This window comes from Castanea sativa, chromosome 5 (genome assembly GCF_040712315.1).
Source record: "Castanea sativa cultivar Marrone di Chiusa Pesio chromosome 5, ASM4071231v1".
Classification (NCBI taxonomy): domain Eukaryota; kingdom Viridiplantae; phylum Streptophyta; class Magnoliopsida; order Fagales; family Fagaceae; genus Castanea; species Castanea sativa.
The window spans coordinates 42,382,045-42,405,840 of record NC_134017.1 but is presented as its reverse complement, the minus strand read 5'-3'; the positions used below and the strand labels follow the sequence as shown (position 1 = coordinate 42,405,840).

Sequence of the window (23,796 nt, the reverse complement as noted above, 5' to 3'; positions counted from 1 at the left end):
AAAAAGTGAATGTAAAACCAAGAAAAAATCTCAAACTCATAGAAACAGACCTAGTGATTCTGTTGTCACCTTGTGGGTCCTTATGAAAACACAACATTTTTTCTTCTACGCGTAAGAACACTGAATTATTATTACTGTGGCACATTTCCAGTTGAGAATTATTTGATATATAAAGGGATGGAAGTCGTTTTCATAACCAATAATATAAAAAAAACTATTTCTAGTCAATTCTGAATTTCAAGTAATTCACTATAATGATTCACCTATATTGTACTCATTGGTTAAGAAGGCCACGATGGAGTAGTTTTTCATTTTAACAGGGCGTACGTCTTTTTCTCTTTTGCTGGTAAATGGGAACAACCCATACAACCAATATATATGGGTTAAAACTTAGATCTTTTAATCTTTTAATAATATATATTATTATAGAATATGTTAATGAGTGTGCAAATATATTTGTTAAAGAAGAGTTAGCGACTCTTACTAATGTTGCGAAAGTCTGAAGAAAGTACACACGGTATTCTTTTTGATAAAACAAAAACTAAACTATTAGTCCACTAGTAAAAAGTTTGAGAAAAACTCCGAATTTTATTAATAATAATATGCTTTGCCTTTGGAGGCTATAAAACATATAAATACCGACGAGGCGACGAAGTAAAACCCTAGGACGATTAAGAAACGTTTAAAACCCTAATTCGCATTAATTATAAAATTAGGTGGCAAAATACCAAATTTTATCACAAATGGTAAAATTGAGTTGTGCAAACTCATAAATTATGACTTATGAGGGGGTCACTGTGTTTGGTGCTCGCTAATCAAAGGGTCTCTACAAGGTCAACATATTTCCACTATCAATTGATGACATCAAATAAAATACAAGTCAAAATCCAAGGACAAAAAGCGTGTTGTGTTTATAATCTAAAATAATTGTGAAAATATACTAAATTAATGTATCAAATAATATTCTTATAAAAAAGAGTATTAAATAATATAAAAAAGTGAATGTAAAACCAAGAAAAAATCTCAAACTCATAGAAACAGACCTAGTGATTCTGTTGTCACCTTGTGGGTCCTTATGAAAACACAACATTTTTTCTTCTACGCGTAAGAACACTGAATTATTATTACTGTGGCACATTTCCAGTTGAGAATTATTTGATATATAAAGGGATGGAAGTCATTTTCGTAACCAATAATATAAAACAACTATTTCTAGTCAATTCTGAATTTCAAGTAATTCACTATAATGATTCACTTATATTGTACTCATTGGTTAAGAAGGCCACGATGGAGTAGTTTTTCATTTTAACAGGGCGTACGTCTTTTTCTCTTTTGCTGGTAAATGGGAACAACCCATACAACCAATATATATGGGTTAAAACTTAGATCTTTTAATCTTTTAATAATATATATTATTATGGAATATGTTAATGAGTGTGCAAATATATTTGATAAAGAAGAGTTAGTGACTCTTACTAATGTTGCGGAAGTCTGAAGAAAGTACACACGGTATTCTTTTTTATAAAACAAAAACTAAACTATTAGTCCACTAGTAAAAAGTTTGAGAAAAACTCCGAATTTTATTAATAATAATATGCTTTGCCTTTGGAGACTACAAAACATATAAATACCGACGAGGTGACGAAGTAAAACCATAGGACGATTAGGAAACGTTTAAAACCCTAATTTGCATTAATTATAAAATTTGGTGGCAAAATACCGAATTTTATCACAAATGTTAAAATTGAGTTGTGCAAAATCATAAATTATTGACTTTAAGGTTGTCCCAAAACAAATGGAACCTTATTTTGACTTTTGAGCAAAAAAGTTATTAAAGAAACAAAATTATTAAAAATGGCAAAACCACTATTTTCTGGGGCTAAATGAAGGAATTAGCCAAAAACAGGGTGCACCTCACGACAAAACAATGACTATTGATTAGAAGACCATTTCCCTTTAGCTTGCCAAACTTCATGCAATTTCGACTCTATTGCCTAAATGATTTCTACTAGTGCATTTTTGTCTTGCGCGATTTCAGAAACTCTTGAGAGTCTAGGAATGTGATGACGGTCTGTTCTACATCACTTACTATATTAGAAAGCAACAAAAATAAGTTAACTCTATGTAAAAAATTGAATATTTAATTAAATGTTGTTAAGAGTTTTGCAACTTAATTAGCAGCTCTGTATGTACAAAGTGCTTGAGAGTATGTAGGAACAAATGTTGTGCAACTCTTGTCGGTGATCTTAACTTCAGATTCACCTTATTTTTGTTTTTTAATTTTGTTGAGAAGAACTTGCGTCCAGTATTCAGTAAGTTGTACTGAATACGTTAGGAGGTAGACACATGTCCGTATTTAATGTAACGAGAAATTTTTTTAGAGAGTTTCAACTTATGACGTTCGCTTCTGATAATTGTTCTTTATTATCAGACCAAGACGACAATCAGTTTTTGGTGTAGGCGGAGATTGAATCCCAGATCTCTTATAAAACATTAAAGACTTTACCAACTGAGCTAACTGGAATCTGCTAATGTAACGGAAAATTGGACACAAGCCTTGTGCGTTTTTGTTTGTCTTGTATATTGTATGATTGATTGGGTTGGACCCCAAGGTGAACTATTTTTTGTAAGTGAATTGAAATTACTGTTAGAATTTCATACGTCATTGATTCCGTATACATGGGATATCCAATGAGGAAAGCTTGCATGTTTTGACCAACACCACTTAGGAAAACAAGGACCCAGGTATAATAACATCCCACCACTCGTTCCAGTTAAATGACTTTTTATTGTTATTGAGAGAACCATTCTATAAACAAAAGAGACAGAGAGAGAGAGAGAGAGAGAGAGAGAGAGAGAGAGCAGAGAGTAATGGCAGACGAGGAGGTGACAACAACTTTGGAAACAACACTTGAACAAACACCAACATGGGCTGTTGCTACTGTGTGCTTCATCTTGATCCTACTCTCTATTATTCTTGAACATTTGCTCAATCTTTTGGGCAAGGTATAAACTATAAACATGTTTAAAATGTTGCAATTTCACAACCATTCTTATGTCTTCAACTTGTATTGACTTTATAATTCCTCCTATTCTTAATTTCTCCAGTACTTCAACCGGAAAAGGAGGAAGTCGCTTCTTCAGGCTCTTGATAAAATCAAGTCCGGTGAGAATTGAGAAACCAACACATAAAAGCTCATAAATATGTATGACTGCTTTCTTTGTATAGTTGCTAAATATGTTTGCTCCTATATGTTTCTGTGTCTTCTTAGAATTGATGCTGTTGGGATTTGTATCTTTACTTCTGACTGTGAGCCAAAGGCCAATAGCAAAGATCTGTATTCCGAAGAGTGTCGGCGAAACTTTTCTTCCATGTACGGAGACTTCAAGTGATGCTGAGGAGGAAACCAAATGTGCGGAGCAGGTAATGAAGCAATAAATGCAAGGCACCCTGAATCTCTCTCTCTCTCTCTCTCTCACACGCACACACACTGACACACACACACAAGAGAAATGATATATTCAAACAAATTTTACAAAATGCATGTGATATATGCACCACAAATTATGACAGGGAGAGGTGTTTTTTTATGAGCCCACGGTACTTTTTATTATTATTAATAAATTTTACAGTATTATTTTAATTAATTTTTATTTTTATTTATAATACTTTCAATAAATTTTTTTTTAATTTCAGTTTAATAAGTAGATTCAAATAGACCCACAGTATATAGGAATGCTAGTATGCAATAATGCAAATAGACCAACCGATTGATAGACAACCACACATGTATATCTTTTTAAGAATCACACTTTTCAAGGTCGTACTAGTACATATAAGCAAATGATTTTATTGGTTTATATTCTTCTAGCAACGTTGTAAACTTACGTGGTAGACACACAAAACTTACATATTGTACACATTTTACAAATGTGTACAACTTTGTACACGTGTGTTTGATTTTCCTAAACAAAATATTCAAAATTAATAAACCGATGAAAATAAGTTAATCTAAACACATGCATTTTGGATTTCATGTTTGTTTAACTTCATTGATAAATTTTGAATTGAATTGGAACTTATGCATTACTGGATTGATTCTGGAACAGGGAATGGTTTCCCTTTTGTCTAGTCAAGGTGTGGAGGAACTACAATACTTAATCTTTGTGCTGGCCTTCTTCCATATATTATCCTGTGTCCTTACTTTCAGTCTTGGAATGGCCAAGGTGACTTTTCTTTGCTTTCTCTCTCCTAGTCTTTTAGTATGTTCTTTCACCTTTTGAACTTTCCCTTTCATTTCCCTCTAGGTTTGGGGGTTGTTAAATTGGTTGTATAGTTTTTGACCTTTACATGTGTACAAAAATAAATCAGTTCGTTGTATAGTTTTTGACCTTTACAAGTGTACAAAAATAAACCAGTTCAAAATAGGCCCAAAAGGGAGAGGAAAATTGTGAAGGAAATTGAGCAAGTGTGAACTTCAACGAACTTTTCCTGTGGTTGAGAATAAAGATATTTTTATTAATGGAAAAGCCAGACTGATGTTTGACATATTTACTTTTGTTGTATTTTCTATTTTTTTTCCTCTTTCCAGATGAAGAGATGGGAATCTTGGGAGGCAGAAACTAAAACATTGGAGTATCAATTTTTGAATGGTAAGCTTTTGTGGGCTACAAAGTAAAAACTGGTCTGTTCCAGAAGTCTTTGTGTGGACCCATTCTTTTCTGTTCCTGTGAAATTGAGAAAATACGACAAAAATTAAGTCGATTAGTACATGCATGTGTTTGATTTGAGTGGCATTCCTAGCTATCAATTTCATTTACCTTGTCATTATTATTGGTAGGCTCATTGCACAAATCTTACAGCAATTTAACTTTAGAAAGCAAAATCATGCATAAGATATTTTTATTTTATCATATTTTTGTGGAGGAGATTAATAGCATGGAAGTTTTTTTTCAAAATGAAGCCTTATATATGATATTAAACACTAACTATTTAATTAATTTTGAAAGTTAGATTACTTGAACTTACTGTTAATATCATTTTATTTACTTTGGACTTGACTTGAGTCTAGTGTTTTTGTACATCAAATTTGTCAAAATCCTAACATATAACTAAAAATGAATGTGTTATAATCTTGACAGGTCTAGTGCATAAGACCACTAACCCCAATCTTTGCCCATTAATTTCATTCTAAACAAACAAAATTAGGTTCAAATTAATTTAATTTGTGAAATATTTTGCTCTCAAATAAGGGCAAAAAAAAAAAAAAAAGACTCATTATTGATTTTTGCCTACCAAAAAAGAAAAGAAAAAAAAAGAAAGAATATTTAGTATCTTAACTTGATAACAAAGAACAATTATCATAAATTAAACATTAGTATCTTGGCTTGAGTTCGGTGATTTTGTGCACTAAATTTGTCAAAATCATGATACATAACTAAAAATGAACATGTGTTATAATTTTGACAGGTCTAGTGCACAGGAGTATTGACCCCAATTTTTGCCCATTTACTTTCATTCTAAAAGAACAAAATTTGGTTCAAGCTAATTTAGTTGTGAAATTTTTTGCTATCAAAGAGGGGCAAAAAAAAGAAAGACTCATTGTTGATTTTTGTCTACCAAAAAAACAAAAAGATATTTAGTACCTTGGCTTGATAATGAAGAACAATTATCATAAATTAAACTTTATAAATTTAAATTCAATAAAATTTTGAGACTTGGAAATTACACATGCACTCTAATGTTTTTTTTTTTATTTTTTATTTTTATGTTTAAAATAAAATTCTTTTTTAAGTATTCTTTTGTATGATGTTTTTAATTTTTGTTCTCACTTTTATTTTGATAAAAAAAATCTAGATCCACGAAGGTTTCAGCTCAGCCATCAAACATCATTTGGAAAGCGGCATCTGAAGTTTTGGAGTGACCACCGATTTCTTCGATGGCCGGTTAGTTGATGAAAAAACATGACCAATTTCAGACATCTTTTATCAACATATAATAAGGTTGAATGTTATCTTAATTAATGTTCCATCTTTTGCAGGCCTGCTTTTTTAGACAATTCTTTCATTCTGTCTACAAAGTCGACTATTTCACTCTTAGACATGGATTCATTATGGTATTGCAACCAACCCAAGATAATTACTCCAAGGAAAATTTTCTTGATTCATGGTGAAAATTCTTATTATTTTCTACTACCATTCTAGGCCCATTTTACAGAAGGAACTAATTTTGATTTTCAAAAGTATATAAGAAGAGCACTGGAAAAAGATTTTGGGGTGGTTGTGGGAATAAGGTATGTATGCACACAATTGTACTTATTAATTTATAGTATACCTTGATCTATATATTTACGTTTATCTCTATGACATTCAATTTATAATTCAGTGAATAATATTATTAATTTCTCTGGCATCTTATCTTTGCAGTTGGTGGATTTGGATATTTACTGTATTTTTCCTGTTCTTCAATGCACATGGTAAAACTCAATCCATTTTAATTTCATTTATTAGTTATATTACTACAAGAATGCCGTGGCCGACTAAAAAAGTTTCTTCAATTTCTCTGCAGTATTTCACAATTATCTGTGGCTTCCCTTCTTTCCATTAGTGGTGAGCAAGAAAAGTTGTACTACAAGAATGCTTTATCTATGGAAACTTCGCAATCAGATGATAAAGTGATTGCAATTGCCTTTTGTGTTTTGTAGATGCTGTTGGTTGTCGGAACAAAGTTGCAGGGAATCATAACTAAGATGTGCTTAGAAAGCCCTCATGTTGTTAGAGGGCCTTTGCTTGTGAAGCCCAATGACAACCTTTTCTGGTTTGGCAAGCCCAAATTGCTTCTCCACCTTATCCACTTCATATTGTATCAGGCAATTCCTTCAATCCTCTTCTTCTTCTTCTTCTTTTTTTTCTTTTATTTTATATATATACTTTTTAATTTTTGTGTGCTATATTGATTTATTGAGTGATATAAAAAAAGAGATTCATCTTTCTGGGAAGTAATGGAATTATTTCAAAAAATGTAATAAAATTGCACATAAATTAACTTTCATTTAATTAGAGAAGCTTTCTTGGGCTTTGCAGAATTCCTTTCAAATAGCATTCTTCACGTGGACTTGGGTAAGCATTTGTTCGAAATGAATTAATGATCTACTATTGTATTTCAAAATGCATGATTTCTGTTCTAACTTTGCTTCAAATTACAGTACAAATTTGGTTTTAGGTCATGCTTCCACAAACAAAATGAGGATATCATCATAAGGCTTGCCATGGGTGTGGTTGTGCAAATCCTTTGTGGCTATGTGACACTTCCTCTCTATGCTTTGGTCACGCAGGTATTTTAAAGTTTAAACTAGATAATGGAATCTTGTGACTAATAAATTCAATTATGCACATAATACCTACATTACAAACTAAAGTTTTTACTAAATTACAATTTACACCCTTAAAGTTTGGTGTCATTTTGATTTTACTTTCTATAATTTACACCCATAATGTTACATATTGCCTGGATTTAAATCCTTTTGTTCATGTCCGTTGCTGAGGTGGCCGTTAAATGCCACCATAGTTCAAAAAGGAAAAATTCTTTTTATTTATATTTTTTAGGATAGTTAGATATAATTTTGTTATTGACCCTACAAGCTACAACTCAAACTCCCATGCATGTGAGAGGTACAATTCCTCCTACAAGTGCCGTGGTAAAAAAGAGATGCAGTTCTAAATAAACTAAAACTACATTGTTCTGTCCACATTATAAAAAAATATTAAAATCCAAATGATATGTAAAGTTAGGGGTTTTGATCAAATTTTTTAAAACGGTAAAATCAAAATTACCTCAAATTTTAAAGGTGTAAATTGCAATATATTATTTTTTTTTAAATCTAAAATTTTAATCTATCCCTTTTATTTGTAAATGTCACAATATTCTTTACAATAATATATCAAATGACGCTTATCAAAAAAAAAAAAAAAAAAAAAAAATCAAATGATGACATATAAAGATGCAATATGCAACAGATGGGCACGTCAATGGGAAAGGCTGTTTTCACAGAGAGTGTGGCTGAGGGTCTGAAAAAATGGCGAGCAAAGGCCAAGAAAAACCTTGCTATGGAGAACACCAGTCACTTGTCATATGCCACTACTAGTTTAGATACTTCGCTTGATACTTCGCTGGATCATTCACCTTCTTTCACTCTTGCTGCTCCATCATTCTCGCTAGAACGTGGTGGCCCAAACCCAATATCAGACTCAGAAATTGTGGCACTTGAAAATGAGGATGAGGAACAAGTAAATGGAAAGGGGAAGAAAAGGTGAGCTCCTTTAATGGTTTTGATTTGAGCAACACCAGCACCAAGTCAAAATATAAAGAGGGAGAGTAGTTTTAGTCCAGGGTTTATGCATATAGTCTCTATACAGTTTTTCTTAACATAGTACGGGCATTGATGTATAGGAGCTTAGCTTTTTTTTTTTCTTTTTTTTTTTTTTTTTTTTTTGAGAATCATAGGAGCTTAGCTTAGGTAGCTTGGTTTAATCATGATGTACGGAAAAATCCATTACGTTTCTTAATGTCCGTATACACGTTCACATTTTTGGTTACTATTTGTACTTTCCGGATCTTTTTCTGATTGATTGTTCTTCAACACCGTCTTATTGCTTAGTTTTTCGTTATATATTTGAAAAGATTCACGGTTTTTTTTTTTTTTTGAGAAACAAGATTCACACTTTTTATGACCTTAAGGTCTGCCGTGTGCGTTTTGGACCGCCCTCAATTTTGACTTCTTCGTATGTTCAACCTTCTAGAGAATGTTTCTCAAAAAAAAAAAGAAAAAAAACCTTCTAGAGAAGATCTTGTTTCAAAGGGAGAAAGGGTGTGATAATTCCGTGGGTAAGGTAAGCATTCATGGGAATTGAATTCGCATCCTTTGCAACTAGATTTACAAAATCGGCAAAGAAGATTGATCCTATTAAACTTTGTTTTATTAACTTTAGTATCATTGTCAAATGTCTTGTAGATTAGTGATATTGTTTGCTTTCTTTAATGAGGAGAATTAAGGTTTGAATCACCATTCATTCTCTTATTGGTGTAATTATTGAATTATAAAAAAAAACATATTATTAAAATTTACAAACAAAAGCAATTAAGAGAAAATAAATAAAGAATAGATGAAAAAGAAAGAAAAAAGTATAAGAAATTAAGTGACTTTGTTTTAAGGATCTTACATTTATGACGAAAATCTTTAATAGGTTACATTTTTATTATTGATCTTTACATATGTTGTAATGTACCTAATGAAAGGTATGTATAAGAATAAAAGTCCATATATCACGAATCGAGTATATACCATCTGCCAACGCTTCCTAGAAACAACAATACATGCTTTATGGGAGTGTGCAGCTGTTCAGGATGTGTGGGTTGGATGTCCACACTGAAATTTGCAGAAGGGTCTTGTTAGAAATACTAAATAAGTGTATTGTATTTCACATGAAAGAATATACATGCGTATCTTTATATAGGAGGCATATGAGTGCAGTACAAATAAGAGTATAGTATAAGAAAGAGTATAGTACAAGAATGTGTGCTATATAAGTAATCTAGTTGAGCCTAAAGCCCACAACACTATACACGTTAACAGCCCCCCTCAAACTTAAGGTGGATGTGAGACCAACTTGAGGTTGTCAACTAAAGTATGAAGGCGTCCCTTAGGATATGACTTGATGAAGATATCTGCAAGCTGATCTTTAGAGGAGACCGAGATCAGCTTGAGAGCACCATGGACAAGATGATAACGGATAAAATGACAATCGATCTCGATGTGTTTAGTCCGTTCATGGAAGACATCATTGTGAGCAATATGAATGGTACTCTGGTTGTCACAATAAAGATGAGTAGTAGAGAATGTAGACACACCTAAGTCTTTGAGAAGCCATCGTAGTTAAAGGAGCTCAGATGTGGTATCAGCAAGGGTATGATATTCTGCTTCAGTACTGGAGCGGGCCACATGAGTTTGTTTTTTGCTTCACCAAGAAATCAAAAAAGAGCCAAGAAGAAAGCAATAGCCCATGGTAGACTTGCGATCAGTGGGATCTCCTGCCCAATTAGCATCAGAAAATGCACGGAGAATAAGAGGAGATTAAGCAGAGTAGAAAAGACCATGGAAGATAGTGCCCTTTAGGTATCAAAGAATGCGCAAAACAACAGCATAGTGAGTCCTTCGTGGAGCAGACAGATACCGGCTCACTTGGTGAACAACATAGGAAACGTCTGGACGAGTGATAGTGAGATAAACTAGGCTGCCAACTAAGCGTCTGTAAAGAGAGGGATTAGACAATAGTTTCCCCCCCTGAGGGAGTCAGATGCGCATTGAGTTCAACTACAATGTCAACAGTCTTGCTATCAGTGAGCCCAGCTCGAGACAAGAGTTCAAAGGCATACTTGGCTTGAGTAATATAAAGTCCATCTATAGAATGAGTGATTTCAAGACCCAAGAAGTAGCTGAGATGTCCAAGATCTTTCATCTCAAACTGCTGACTGAGAAAATCCTTGAGTTCTTGAATGCCACTGAGGTCATCACCAGTTATGATTATATCATCCACATACAGGAGAAGTAAAATAGTGCCTTTGTCAGTATGACGAAGAAATAAGGCAGAATCATAATGACTGGCCATGTAACCCAAGTGAGAGATGGTAAAGCTGAATTTGGCAAACCAAGTTCGTGGAGCTTGTTTAAGGCTATAAAGTGCATGCCGAAGGTGGCAAACCTTGTTTGAGTCAACAGAGAGACTAGGAGGAGGTTGCATATAAACTTCTTCACTTAAATCCCCATTAAGGAATGCATTTTTGATATCCATTTGAAAAAGGTCCCATTTACAGGCAGCAGCAACAGCTAAGAGGGCATGAACATATGAGATACGAGCAATCGGAGCAAAGGTCTCTTCTTAATCAATCCCATACTCTTGTGTAAAACCTTTTGCAACAAGACGAGCTTTGTAGTGCTCAATGGACCCATTCGAGCAAGTCTTAATCTTGTAGATTCACTTACAACCAACCACAGATTTTCCAGGGGGGAGTGTCACCAAATCCTAAGTATAGTTTTTAGATAATGTATCAAGTTCCTCTTTCATTGTAATCTGCCATAAAGGGTTAGTGGAAGCTTCATGATAGGTGTGAGGCTCGTGCAGTGTAGCATGGGCAGTGTAACAATGATAATCAAGTAAATGTGTAGGAATAGATCTTACCTGAGTTGAGTAACGAGGTGGAATGTCTTGTGCAAGATCTTTAGGCGGAGCAGGAGTAGGGGACCCAAGCTCAAGGTTGGGGTTGGGTAGCTCTTCTTTGACCTGTTCATCTTCCACTTGTTCATTAAAGGGTGAACTAGGAAAGGGATTAATGATATTTGGTGGTTGGACAGAGAAGTCTGTAGGAGAATTAGGAGCAACTATAGGAGGATCAGGAGCAGCTACATAAGGAATATGTGCCTCATCTAGAAAAAGATCTAAGACAGAGGAGGAAGATAGGGAGGCATGGAAGTGAAAGAGCTCGACAAAGAGGCGATGTTCCCAAAAGACAACATTATGGGAGATATGAAGACGATGAGAAACAAGATCATAACACCGATACCTCTTTTGAGTTTTGCCGTAGCCAAGAAAACAATAAAGCCTTGATCGAGGCCCAAGTTTGTTATGCTCATGTAGCTGAAGAAGAATGAAACAGGCAAAACTGAAGGAGCGAAGGTGATGATAATCTGGAGATGACCCAAAAAGGCGTTCATATGGAGTTTGATTTTGGATGACAGGATTGGGAATGTGATTAATAGCATGAACAATATGAAGTGCAGTTTCGCCCAAAAAAGGAGTAGGAATTTTGGCAGAGAGAAGGAGAGTACGAATAGTGTCAAGAATATGACGAAATTTTTGTTCGGCTCTACCATTTTGTTGAGAGGGACCTGGACAAGTTAGTTGATGAACAACGCCATAGGAATGCAAAATAGCTTAGAAAGCATATTGAGTGTATTCAAGAGCATTATCAGATCAAAAAATTTTGATGCGTTTGGAAAACTGAGTTTCAACCATTTTTGCAAAATCACAATATACTTGCAATAATTCAGAATGGTGTTTCATATTAAAAATCTAGTTATAGCGAGAGTAATCATCAACAAAGACAACAAAATATCGAGATCCACTAATATTAGAGACAGAGGAAGGCCCCCAAACATCAGAATGAATAAGGTTAAAGATATCAGTGGATATTGATTCACTAGTATTGAAAGGCAAAGCTGGTTGTTTTTCTAACTGACATGAAACACAATCAAACTTTTTAGTAGACACTAAACTTAACAAATCTCTAGAAGCCAATTGTTGAACCCAAGAGGAAGATGCGTGACCAAGTCGAGTATGCCAAAGTGCAAGAGAAGGAATAGAAGAAACTACAGTAGCTGTAGCAATAGAAACAGGAGCAACAAGTGGAAGATGAAGGTTGTCCACGGGAAACATACACCCAACTCTGGGACCGGTCCCAAGCTCCTATCCCGTCCTCGGATCCTGTACAATACACCTAGAATAATCGAAGATAATGCAATAACCCAACTCATCTAATTGTCCCATAGAAAATAAATTGTAAGAAAGGTCAGGAACATTAAAGACCCTAGGAACTAAGAGGTTGGAGGTCAAAACAAAACTTATATTATGACCAGACATTGTGGAACCATTTTCTGTGCGAATATGAAGAGGGTGTGGTGCAGGTTTAAGTTCAGAAAATAAGGACGAGTGAGGTATCATGTGATTGTAATAAGCAGAATCCATAAGCCAAAAGGAAGGAGACATACCAGATAAAGCTGAGAGAGAAGAGGAATAAGATGCATTACCAACCATACGAATGACATTAGCGATAAAGTTTTTAAGGTCATTTGTGGAAATGGTGAACGTGCGTCTTGAAGACTTAGACTGTGCAGAGACGGGAGCCATTGGTTGGGCACTCAGTGTTAGCAACAGTAGCAGTAGAAATTGAAACAACTGATTTGTTGCAATGATAACAAATCTCAATATTGTGGCCAAAACGTTTGCAAAAATGGCAAAAATGTTTGCTGGATTTTCAGCGATGATTATTGCAATCAGAAGAAGACCTGTCCTTATTCTTCATTTAGAAGTAAAATCTGCAAAAATGGACTGTAAAAATGAAATCTACACGAAAAATTGGATAAGGAGCACTTGGACTGCAAAAAGTGAACCCTGGAAAAAAGTCAACGGTCAACACTACAAAAGTCAAAGTCAAAGCTTGAAAGAGTCAACTGCTTGAGGTCAAAGTCAAGCTGGAGATGACGTCAGCGGATGACGCAACTAGGGCTAACGTGGCAGAATGACGTCAGCAATGATGTCAGCAGGCGCGTGAAAACCCGTGAAGGAGCGTGTAGTTGTAGTACGGTGTGTGAAGCGCGTGGCAGAACTCACCAAAACTGTTGCTGGCGCGTGAGGGCGCATGGAACGTCTGATGGTAACCAGTCCGGCTTGGTTGAGTAGATTGTTTGATGACCTACAGGCTTATATGATTTGTGTCTTAGTCAAAGGTCAAAAACGACAGATCCGATGAAGGTAGTGGTCTTGGCGGCGAAGATTGAGCTTCTACAGCATAGATTCAACCTTGAGACCTCTGACGGTGGCGGGACAGTCAGGAGAGGCACTAAAGAGGCTTACTGATCGGAGAAGTCGAGGCAGCGAAAATTACCGACAAAGACAAGACTACAGAACACAAAAAAAGTTAGAGCAATGGCTCTGATACCATGTTAGAAATACTGAATAAGTGTATTGTATTTCACGTGAAAGAATATACATGAGTGCCTTTATATAGGAGGCATATGAGTGTAGTACAAGTAAGAGTGTAGTACAAGAATGTGTGCTGTACAAGAATGTGTGCTATACAAGTAATCTAGTTAGGTCTAAAACCCACAACACTATACACGTTGACAGGTTTGACTGATCAAGGCAATGTGGTGCAGCTTTTTGAGAACCTGATGCACAAGCTACTCGAGGATGCCCTTGAATTTTTCCTGGTGCAAGGTTGGCTAATTTGGAATCAACGCAACCAGGTTTTGTATGGAGGAAATCTGGAGGAGCCTAGTAGGCTTAATGTGCGAGCTTGTAGCCTTCTAGCGGAGTATAAGGAGGCATAATCACAGCTTGCGATACCTGTTTCTAATGGTCTCCCACAGTGATGGCAACCACCTGAGGGAACATTGTATAAGCACAACTTTGACGCAACGGTCTTCATGGACATGACAGCCTCAGGTGTTTGGGTTATCATTCGGAATGACAGGGGTCAAGTTATGGCAACATTGTCTTCGAAGGGTCCTGCAGTAATGGATAGTGAAGAGGCAGAGGTTTTGGCATGTTGACAAACTATGGAATTTGCAATAGATGTTGGGTTTTTAGATTTGATTGTGGAAGGTGATAATACAAATGTAATGAGTTTCATCTCTTCAGCTCGGACAAATTGGTCTTGCCTGAGGAACCTCTTTGATGATATTCGTTGTTTGGCTGGAAGGTTGCAACACGTGGAATTTTGTAGTATTAGACGTAGTGCCAATGGTGTAGCACATTCTTTAGCTCGTTATGCTAGGCATCTTAGTGAGGATATTGTTTGTTTGGAGGATTCACCTCCATTGGCCTTAGAAGCTTTGTATTTGCTTTCTATTTCTATTGCTAATTAATTGAAGTTGGGTTTGCTTTCAAAAAAAAGAAAAGAGTAGGTATAGTTGTCAAAGAGTGAATTGTATTGTGAATCGATTTTTGATTTGTTTTTTGTATCATATATCCTATCGTATCATGTATCGTAAGATACATAAACACTTAATAAAATATACATACAAATTATAGATAGACATATATAAAGGGTATATTTATTATAAATTCGGAATATATTCAACTAGTGACTAATATAATATCACTTATGTAATAATATTTAAAAAACTAGTTAAATAAATCAAATTAACAACTGCTCAACAAAAAAAATGATTAAACTAAAAATTAATAATACATGAAAAATAACCCAAAATAATAATTTATTTTGATCATATTAATCATTTTGCCTAATCAACTCTATCTAAGTCAATATTATCATCATATCCATCATTTTGCAAATTCATTTCTTTATTGAAATTTTATTTATCATCATCAACATTTACTATTTCTTCTTATTATTTTTTATATATATATATATATATATATATATATATATAATATTTCTTCTTGGCATTCTAGTTTCTTAGACTTTATAACAATAATGAAAAAAAATTATATTGCCAATTAATACCTTATTCATATATAGTATAGAAAATAAATCTGCAAATATGAAAGTGAAATGTGTGTAGTCCAAATTTTGTACGAATAAGAGAAAAAAAAAAAAACTTATGGACATATCATTTTATTAGACTAAATTAAGTAACCTTTTATTTTTGTGATAAAGACAAGTCTAACAACTTGTTGGATTCAAATAAAAGCACAAATTTTAACAAAAAACCCATTTTAAAGCATTAGTAAATGTGTTGTGTGATACATACAATATGATACAATTTTTCAATTCATACAATACGCACCACTGTATTGTATGATTTATGAATACTTATGATACACCCTTACAATACTGAACTTTTTGTATACGATATAATACTTATCACATATCATACAATACTGATAACTATGCTTATAGAAACTTGTATTTGGTTTTTCTATATATGTTGTAGTCCTTGCCATTGTGATTCATACATGTTGCTCATGGTGGTGCTTGTGACTAGAGCAAGGCACACAAGTTCCACGGCCTAAGAACCCTGCCAAAGGAAAACCAAAGAGGATGTCCAATCGTGGAGAGGAAGAGTTTTATCATAATTTGTATTAGTTACATGAATTACACATATGTATTGGTTATACATATGTCTTGTTACTCTTTTTTTTTTGGAGAAAGAAATGGAATATTTTATTGCTGTAAAAAACTAAGAGATTACATCAATGTGAACTAAACAAGCTACGGCTGGTGGCACTGACTCCATCCAAACCAAGAGGGGGAAAGATTTCCTTGCTCTTTTGGCTAATGCATGGGCCACTGCGTTGCCCTGCCGCCTAGTATGAGAGAAGGAATGAGTTTGAAACAAACTCGAAATAGACTTGCAGTCTTTGATGATGTGTCCAATATGAGAGCAATCTGAACAAGATTCGGATAGTGCCTTAAATATAATTTCAGAATCTCCCTCAATGATGACCCGTTGTAGCCCCAATTCTATTGCAAAGAGTATTGCTTTCCTAGCTGCCAAGGCCTCCAAAACTTCAATGCTATCTGGTAATTTGATTTTTTCTGCTAAAGATCCCACAACTTCCCCTTTCTCATTTCTAATCACCACGCCAAGTCCTGCTTCACCCGAATCCTTCAACACAACCCTATCATAATTTACTTCGTAAAAGTTTGACCTTGAAGGTTTCCACTTCACAGTATTAGAGGGAGCCACGGATTGCCTTGGTATTCTCTTGGTCTGAAACTCAGAGAGAATTGAACGAGCTGCTTTGAAAATCTTGCCTAAAGGGGCGCATGGTTCATTAACTCTGCCTTTGTTTCTTGCAAGCCAAATGGACCATGCCACCACCACGAAGAGCTCCAAATTCTCCTGATGCAGCTCAACCAAGCCTATCAAATCCGAGAAAGATGAAATACCATGAGAATCATTTTGAGTGGCCTTAAAATTAAGACCCCAAACTGATTGGATGGCAGTGCAGTCCCATAGAGCGTGAAGAGTAGTTTCTTCATGCTTTCCACACGTACTACATACTGGTGAACCAATCACTTTGCGTCGGTATAGATTCTACAAGGTAGGTAAGGCTTCAGAGCAGGCCCTCCAACAGAAAAATCTCATTTTGTTTGGAATATTTAACTTCCAAATGCGGTTCCAAAAAGCCTTCTTACTTGTTGTGTTGGAGCTCGACCAATTTTCAGCTTTTTCTAACTCACAAAGGAGTTGATAGCCTGTTTTGACTGTGTAGGATCCATCCTTGCTGTGTGGCTAGAATAGTATGTCCTCTTGGTTTGTTCTGCAGATCGGAATGGCCAGGATTTTTTGTATCAAAAAAGGGGCAACACAATTTTCTAGCAACTCCATATTCCATTCTCTTGAGTCCGGATCAATCATGGAGGAGACTTTGGCTTCACTGATGGCTTCTAATCTGTTAGGGACAGCTTTTGTTGGAAACTGTCCAGGTATCCAATTATCATGAAATAGTTGAACTTGATTCCCATCCCCAATGCTCCATTGCATGCCTTTCTCTATAACATTCCTTACCTTCCATATACTCTGCCATGCATAAGATCCTTGTGATTTTTTTGCATTGAACACTGAACCTGATGGAAAGTATTTGGTGCTGAACACTTTAAAAAATAGCGAGGACCTGTCAGTATGTAACCTCTACACTTGTTTGGCCAACATCAGCTCATTGAACTTGACCAACTTTTTGAAACCCAATCCTCCCTCAGATTTATGTTTGCATAATGTCTCCCAATTTTTCCAGTGTATTTTTCTTCGATCACCACACTCCCCCCACCAGAATTTCCGGATAAGCTTCTCAATATCCTCACATAATGCCACCGGCAACTTGAAGCAACTCATTGCATAAGTGGGTATGACTTGCATTACTGCTTTTAAAAGGACTTCTCTCCCGGCTTGGGAAAGTAATCTCTCTTTCCATCCTTGAAGCTTGTTCCACACCCTTTCTTTTATGTAATTAAGGCTAGCTTTCCTCTTCCTTCCCACAACTGCTGGAAGTCCAAGATATTTTTCATACTCCTTTACCTCTGGCACACCTAGAAGATTAATGATCTCCTCTTTTGTCTCTTCGGCAACAACCTTTCTAAAAAAGAGAGTGGTTTTTCCTCGGTTGATTTGCTGCCCCGAGGCTTGTTCATACACCGCCAAGATGCGTTGTACTGCTTCCAACTCCGTCAATTTTGCCTGGCAAAATAACAAGCTGTTGTCTGCAAAAAAGAGGTGAGTAACCTTGGGACCAGTTTTGCACAAGGAACATCCTCGAATCTGATTGCCTTGGGCTGCCCTTTGCAATAATCTATTTAGCCATTCAGAACACAATAAGAATAAGTACGGAGAAAGAGGGTTGCCCTGTCTGATTCTGCGTGATGGAACTATGTTACCTCTCGGTTCACCATTCACCAAAATTGAATAAGAGACTGAACTGATGCAATTAAAGATAAGTTTTATCCATGCCTCACAAAATCCCATCTTGCTCATGATTTCTGTCAAGAAACGCCACTCCACCCTGTTGTATGCTTTGCTCATGTCCAATTTTAGTGTCATGAAATTTGCTTTCTTTGAATTCTAATTCTTCATGTGGTGAAGCATCTCAAATGCTATCAAAATATTATTTGTGATAGCCTTATTAGTTTGAAACGCGCTTTGAGATTCAGAGATGATGTGGGGAAGAACTTTTTTGAACCTGTTTGCAATGACTTTTGACACAAGCTTATAAATAGTATTACATAAAGCAATGGGTCTAAATTCAGAGACTTTAGATGAACTTTTAACTTTAGGAATCAATGTGATAAAAGTGTGATTTATTGAGTGTGGGATGGAACCTGTATTCAAGCAGGTCAACACTGCTTGAGAAATTTCCTCCCCTATATTCGGCCAGAATTTTTGAAAGAACAATGGAGGTAAACTGTCGAGCCCAGGTGCTTTAAGAGACTCCATATGCTTTAGTGCTTCATCAACTTTGTCTCGCACATATTTTGCCATAAGCATGGAGTTCATCTCATCCGTGATTACCTTCGGTACGGCTGTTAGGACTTCCTCCAAGTGTTGAGGTGTGGCCGAAGTGAACAATGCCTGGTCGTACTGATTCAGAATATTGGTGATTTCTTCCTCACCCGTGCAAACCACTCCCTTAGAATTTTCCAACTCTACAACCCGATTTCGTCTAAATCTTTGAGAAGCACGGTTATGGAAGAATCTAGTGTTTAGATCACCCTCTTGCAACCAAAGGGTCTTGGATCTCTGTTTCCACATCTTCTCTTCCTTGATCAGCAACCCCTTTATTTCCCACTTCAGCTTTCTCACTCTATCCATTGGACCTCCCTACATTGCCCTTTCCTCCGCCAACTTTAATTGGTTTTTTTTCTCTGTCAAAGCCCTTGTAATATTACCAAAGGCAAGCTTGCTCTGCCTACTCAATCTTGCTTGGCAAATTTTGATTTTTTCTTCCACTTGATCCATCGGTCTGCCACTTACTTTCTGCCTCCAAACCAAATCTACAATGTCTTTACACCCATCATCCTCTAACCACGTTTGTTCGAATCTCCATGGCTTTCTTCTTTTCTTAGGCACCCCCATAGGTAGGATGACCAAAGGTTTGTGATCAGATGACCTGCAATCTAAATGAAGGACTTTTGTTGCTGAAACCTTGCCACCCAATCAGTAGTTGCCACAGCTCTATCTAACCTTTCCCATATCGTGTACCCCTTCTTATGGCCATTACACCATGTAAATTTATTCCCTATAAACCCTAGATCTTGGAACCCACATTCATCCAACACTTCTTTGAAATCCTCCATTTGTTTGAGTGGCCTTAACCGGCCTCCCAATTTTTTATGAGCTCTACAAATCTCGTTGAAATCTCCCACACATAACCATGGCATCGAATGTCTATTTCTTAAACATCGTAGCTTCGCCCATGACTCGTGACACTTTGCTGTGTCTGGCTCTCCATAAAAACCTGTAAACCTCCATTCGCCTTCCTTGCCTTTGTTAACTATTGCATCAATATGGTTTATTGAATACGTGTCCATGGAAAGGTCATAGTCTGCTTTCCAGAAAATTGCTATACCGCCACCTTGGTTCTCCTTTGAGACTTCAATCGAACCGCCAAATTTGCATCGAACCTTAATTTCTTCTAACCTCGCTTTATCAAGCCATGTTTCGGTCAAGAACAAGACTGAGGGATCTTGTGCCCAGATCAAATCACCAAGCCCCTGATCTGTCTGTGGGTTTCCAAGCCCATGACCGTTCCAGCACAGGAAACTCATTGTTCCTGGCGGGGCTGGTATGCAGCCTCCGCCATTCCATAAAATTCTTCTTGATCATCATGGTACACCTGCCTCCGTTTATAATATTGTCCTTCTTCTTCAATTTCAGGGCCTGATCGTTTTTGTGAAGTAGAATGCAATACCTCCTAGTCGTTGTGATTTTGTTTTCTCTCCAATCTCTTACACTTTGGTGCCATATAACTCTCTGTCTCACTGGATACCTGATTTTGATTTTTTCCTTTGTCCTCGTGACTGGCATGCTCCTCATCCTTTCCTTGTGGAGTTAATAGGTTGGGTGGACTTTGGCTGACCACTTCAATTGTTTCCGTTATTGGATTGGATGCGTTTTCCTTATCTGTTTCAGCCCCTTGATTTCCTCGAGTAATTCTTAGATACTCTCGGAGCACGGAGAATGGTGCTCCCTCCTCTCACATTCATGGTGGGGTCCGCTCATTAAATTCATGATGGGGTCCACCATAAATGTGAGAGGAGGGAGCACCATTTCACTATACTCCGGGACTACTTAAGAATTTTCCGATTTCCTCCCTCACCTGTTTCATACCGCAATAACTCCAGATCAATCTCCATGATTTTCGCATTAAAATACTCATCCTGTAATAACGCATCCTTCCTTATTGGTATTGCATTATCATTATCACCAATAATATGCATATCCGTTACCCCATTTGTAACGCTTCCTACTGGCTGCATTGCATTCAATTTTTGTGGCTGCGTTTTAGAGGAGTTTGCACCGTGAGCTCCGCCCTGTTTCGGCGGTGTTGATTCCCCCCATGCATGTTCCTAGCAGCTCGCTTCTTTCTTTTGGATTCATAATATCCAGGAACCACCATAACTGAATCATTCTTGCTAAGCATTGGGGCTGCTCGAATCCAGGAGCCATAGTATTGATCCGCTTGAGTCAATGAAGCATTACTCTCTATCCACCGATCGCAATCCTTATCGAAGTGATTCAGGCATCCACACCAGTAACAAATATTGGGGAGGCGTTCGTACCTGAAGGAAACCCACCCCTTAGAAGCATTCTCTAATGAAATAACTCTGCCTCTGCATAAGGGGAGAGATATGTCCACCCTGACTTGGACTCTCATAACACATCCCTTGTCAACCTCTACATCACTCGAATTTTTGTTCACCACCCCCACGGCTGCACACAGATCTTTAGCAACCCTACGACTTAGGTAGCGAAAGAAAATGTCATGCACTTGCACCCACAGGGATACTTGATCAAAAACTAACTCACGTGCTGGGATGCTATAATCATATCTTTGGATCAGCACCAAATGTTTGTCGAAACCCCATGGTTCGCCTTCAAAAATTTTGTCCACTTCCTCTTTGTTGTCGAAAGTAAACAATATGATGTGATTTCCAGCATTATGTACCTTAAAGCCATTGACTGATCTCCAAATGGCATTGAAAGTTCTGACGACAAACTCAGTGTTTAGTGCCCTTTTTGTAAGGAATTTTGCTGCGATGGTGTACTTCTTTACACTTTTGTCTTCACTTAGTTGAAAGTCTCCACCTTCCCTATCGTTCAGTGATAATTCGCCCTAATGTTTCATTAGGTTCTCCATAGCGAATGAATGAAAATCTAAATCAATCTGTAAGTGTTTCCCAAATCCCATGAAAATAATCCCCACTAGCCTCCAAGTAACACTGTTACTCGAGGAATGACAATGCCTTACTAGAAGGAACAACAATTCTATTGCCTAAGGGAAGGTGGAGCACCACCTTTTCTTGTCTACTCGATTTAAAAACAACTTCAATGGATGTGATAAGGTTTGGATTATGAAACTTTTGAATAGTTATTCAAAAACTACCCTCTTGTTACTTAAATGCATTAGTTACATAAATTTGATTAACCCTTTTGTAACCCATCCCATATAGCATGTATGTTACATGGGAGATTGAGACTAATTTCATTAAAGTTGGCCAGGTCATGCCCACTAATGGACGATCCAATTGGCCAAGTTTGATCAAATTCTAACACATCTTTATATTAACCTATAGCATAAAAAAAAAAAAAAAAAATCTAAAGTATAGAGTGAGAGGATGAAGAGCAATAAAAGGGAGGGGAGAAGGAAAAGCTATCAATCCTTTAACTTCGTTTGAATAAATAAAGGAGGGCAAAGGGATGGGAATAAGTACCCCTCTTTTTGTTTTGTTTAGTTGTAGGGTGAAAAGAAAATTATATAATAAGATATTTTATAAATTAATAACAGAGTAAAATAACTACTAAGATTTAGTTTAAACGCAAGGAAAATATAATAAAAATAATTTTTCTTTGATAACGTGGAACCTTATCAAGGTAGGCCCCTTTGGATCTATCCTTGAGAAGTAAACAACGAATACAAGAGCCCACTTGTTAGAATCACGTATCAGGTAATTTAGGGGGAACTCATAGTGGGTATTGAACCTAGAATATTTGGGTCTACAGATTATAACTCATTTCAAACTTCTAACCACTATGCTGCACCCTAACGGTGGAAATTTGATAAAATTAATATATGGAGGATAGCACATTTTTTTTTTCTAACGAAGTATACTCTCACTCACTTCAAATTCTCCTGATTTGAATGAATTGAAAAAAATTAAGTGTTTCCTAAGTGTAACTCTAAAATAAAACCAAGCATAACCCTTAGGACTTCCTCCCCTTAAGAGCATCCGCATTAGTGGGTGTAAAAATGTGTATAATACAAAAAGTGTCAAAATTTACACAATTTTCCTCCATAACTACCTACATCAAAGGGTGTAAAAATGTGTATATTTACACACTTGCTACAATAACCATGTAAATATACACGGTTATTGTAGTTGTGTATAACAATATTTTATTATTATTTTCTCTCTCACTGTGAAAGACCGCAAAAGTGCCTCTCAAAAAAGAGAGAAATTTTTGGAGCTTTTATAAGACACTTCTCTTTTTAAGTGGTGTGGAGTTGCCACTTATTTTTTATACGAAAAAAAAGAAAAAATTAAATGCAACTTTACATGACTAAATTGTTTCGTTCCCATTGATTGAATAAAAGAATACATGTTCAATAAATTGAAAATTACATGGCTTTGGGTCCTAGTTACAAACTACCAAATAATTACATGGTTTTTTGTCCTAGTTACAGTCTACCCAAAATAAAAAATAAAGATAAAGCCTAGGTCAACCTATCCAAAGACACTAAATTCGGAGGCTAGGTTATGGAATGAGAAGGTGTTAGGCACCCATTCTGCCTAGACAGAGTCTGGTCTTCTAGAATCTTGTGACCTATGTACCCCTTTTATGCATGATATGAATGACATGTTGTACATATGAACAAAACTAAATCACATAAATTTATTTATGAATGCATCCTCTCCTTTGTTAAAAATTCAGATCTGTGTTGTGATAAAAAATTGAATTTGGTTTAGAAAAAAAAAATCTGATATGTTTTTGTATGGGTAGAAAAAGAATAGTTTTTAGAGAAAAAATTCAGATTTGTGTTCATTAAATGAAACAAAGTCTTTTGTTCCTTTAAAAAAGATCAGATCTGTTTTTAAGAACTAAAAATGGTTTATGGTGAAAGAAAAATAAGATCTGTTTTTGTGATAATAATAAAAAATCAGATTTGAAATATTGAAAAAAAAAATCAGATCTGTTTATATATGTAAAAAAAAATTTCTTTGAGAAGAGGACTTTATTCATGAAATAAATCCATGCTACATGCACTAAACAAACAAACAAA

General features: G+C 36.0%; 3 protein-coding genes across 3 annotated transcripts; 1 reads left to right on the top strand and 2 right to left on the bottom strand.

Annotated features, from left to right (window-relative positions):
• The first annotated feature begins 2,776 nt into the window (after positions 1 to 2,776).
• Positions 2,777 to 8,596, top strand: LOC142634121 (MLO-like protein 12). The gene is made up of 14 exons (XM_075808400.1): positions 2,777 to 3,006; positions 3,109 to 3,166; positions 3,273 to 3,424; positions 4,111 to 4,227; positions 4,593 to 4,653; positions 5,858 to 5,946; positions 6,042 to 6,116; positions 6,205 to 6,293; positions 6,427 to 6,476; positions 6,569 to 6,609; positions 6,705 to 6,869; positions 7,084 to 7,119; positions 7,206 to 7,334; positions 8,017 to 8,596. The coding sequence occupies exons 1-14, from the start codon at positions 2,872 to 2,874 to the stop codon at positions 8,311 to 8,313; spliced, it is 1,494 nt and encodes a 497-aa protein (XP_075664515.1). The 5' UTR covers positions 2,777 to 2,871; the 3' UTR covers positions 8,314 to 8,596.
• Positions 8,597 to 15,977: 7,381 nt separating this feature from the next.
• Positions 15,978 to 18,320, bottom strand: LOC142635224 (uncharacterized). Its single transcript, XM_075809420.1, has 4 exons — positions 17,558 to 18,320; positions 17,313 to 17,371; positions 17,112 to 17,222; positions 15,978 to 16,838 (listed from the first exon to the last, which is right to left on the bottom strand). The coding sequence occupies exons 1-4, from the start codon at positions 18,318 to 18,320 to the stop codon at positions 15,978 to 15,980; spliced, it is 1,794 nt and encodes a 597-aa protein (XP_075665535.1).
• Positions 18,321 to 19,411: 1,091 nt separating this feature from the next.
• Positions 19,412 to 20,062, bottom strand: LOC142635222 (uncharacterized). Its single transcript, XM_075809419.1, has one exon. The coding sequence runs from the start codon at positions 20,060 to 20,062 to the stop codon at positions 19,412 to 19,414; it is 651 nt and encodes a 216-aa protein (XP_075665534.1).
• Between the last annotated feature and the right edge of the window lie 3,734 nt (positions 20,063 to 23,796).

Bases quoted from the DNA above. Each gene is read 5' to 3' on its own strand.
- LOC142634121 (XM_075808400.1), top strand. From the start codon at position 2,872: ATGGCAGACGAGGAGGTGACAACAACTTTGGAAACAACACTTGAACAA. The intron at 5,947-6,041 runs GTTAGTTGATGA...CATCTTTTGCAG, and splicing joins ACCGATTTCTTCGATGGCCG to GCCTGCTTTTTTAGACAATT. The intron at 6,610-6,704 runs GTGAGCAAGAAA...TGTGTTTTGTAG, and splicing joins TTCCCTTCTTTCCATTAGTG to ATGCTGTTGGTTGTCGGAAC.
- LOC142635224 (XM_075809420.1), bottom strand. From the start codon at position 18,320: ATGAGCAAAGCATACAACAGGGTGGAGTGGCGTTTCTTGACAGAAATC. The intron at 17,223-17,312 runs GTAAGGAATGTT...ATACCTGGACAG, and splicing joins CATGGCAGAGTATATGGAAG to TTTCCAACAAAAGCTGTCCC. The intron at 16,839-17,111 runs GTTGCCCCTTTT...CCTACCTTGTAG, and splicing joins TGGAGTTGCTAGAAAATTGT to AATCTATACCGACGCAAAGT.
- LOC142635222 (XM_075809419.1), bottom strand. From the start codon at position 20,062: ATGAGTTTCCTGTGCTGGAACGGTCATGGGCTTGGAAACCCACAGACA.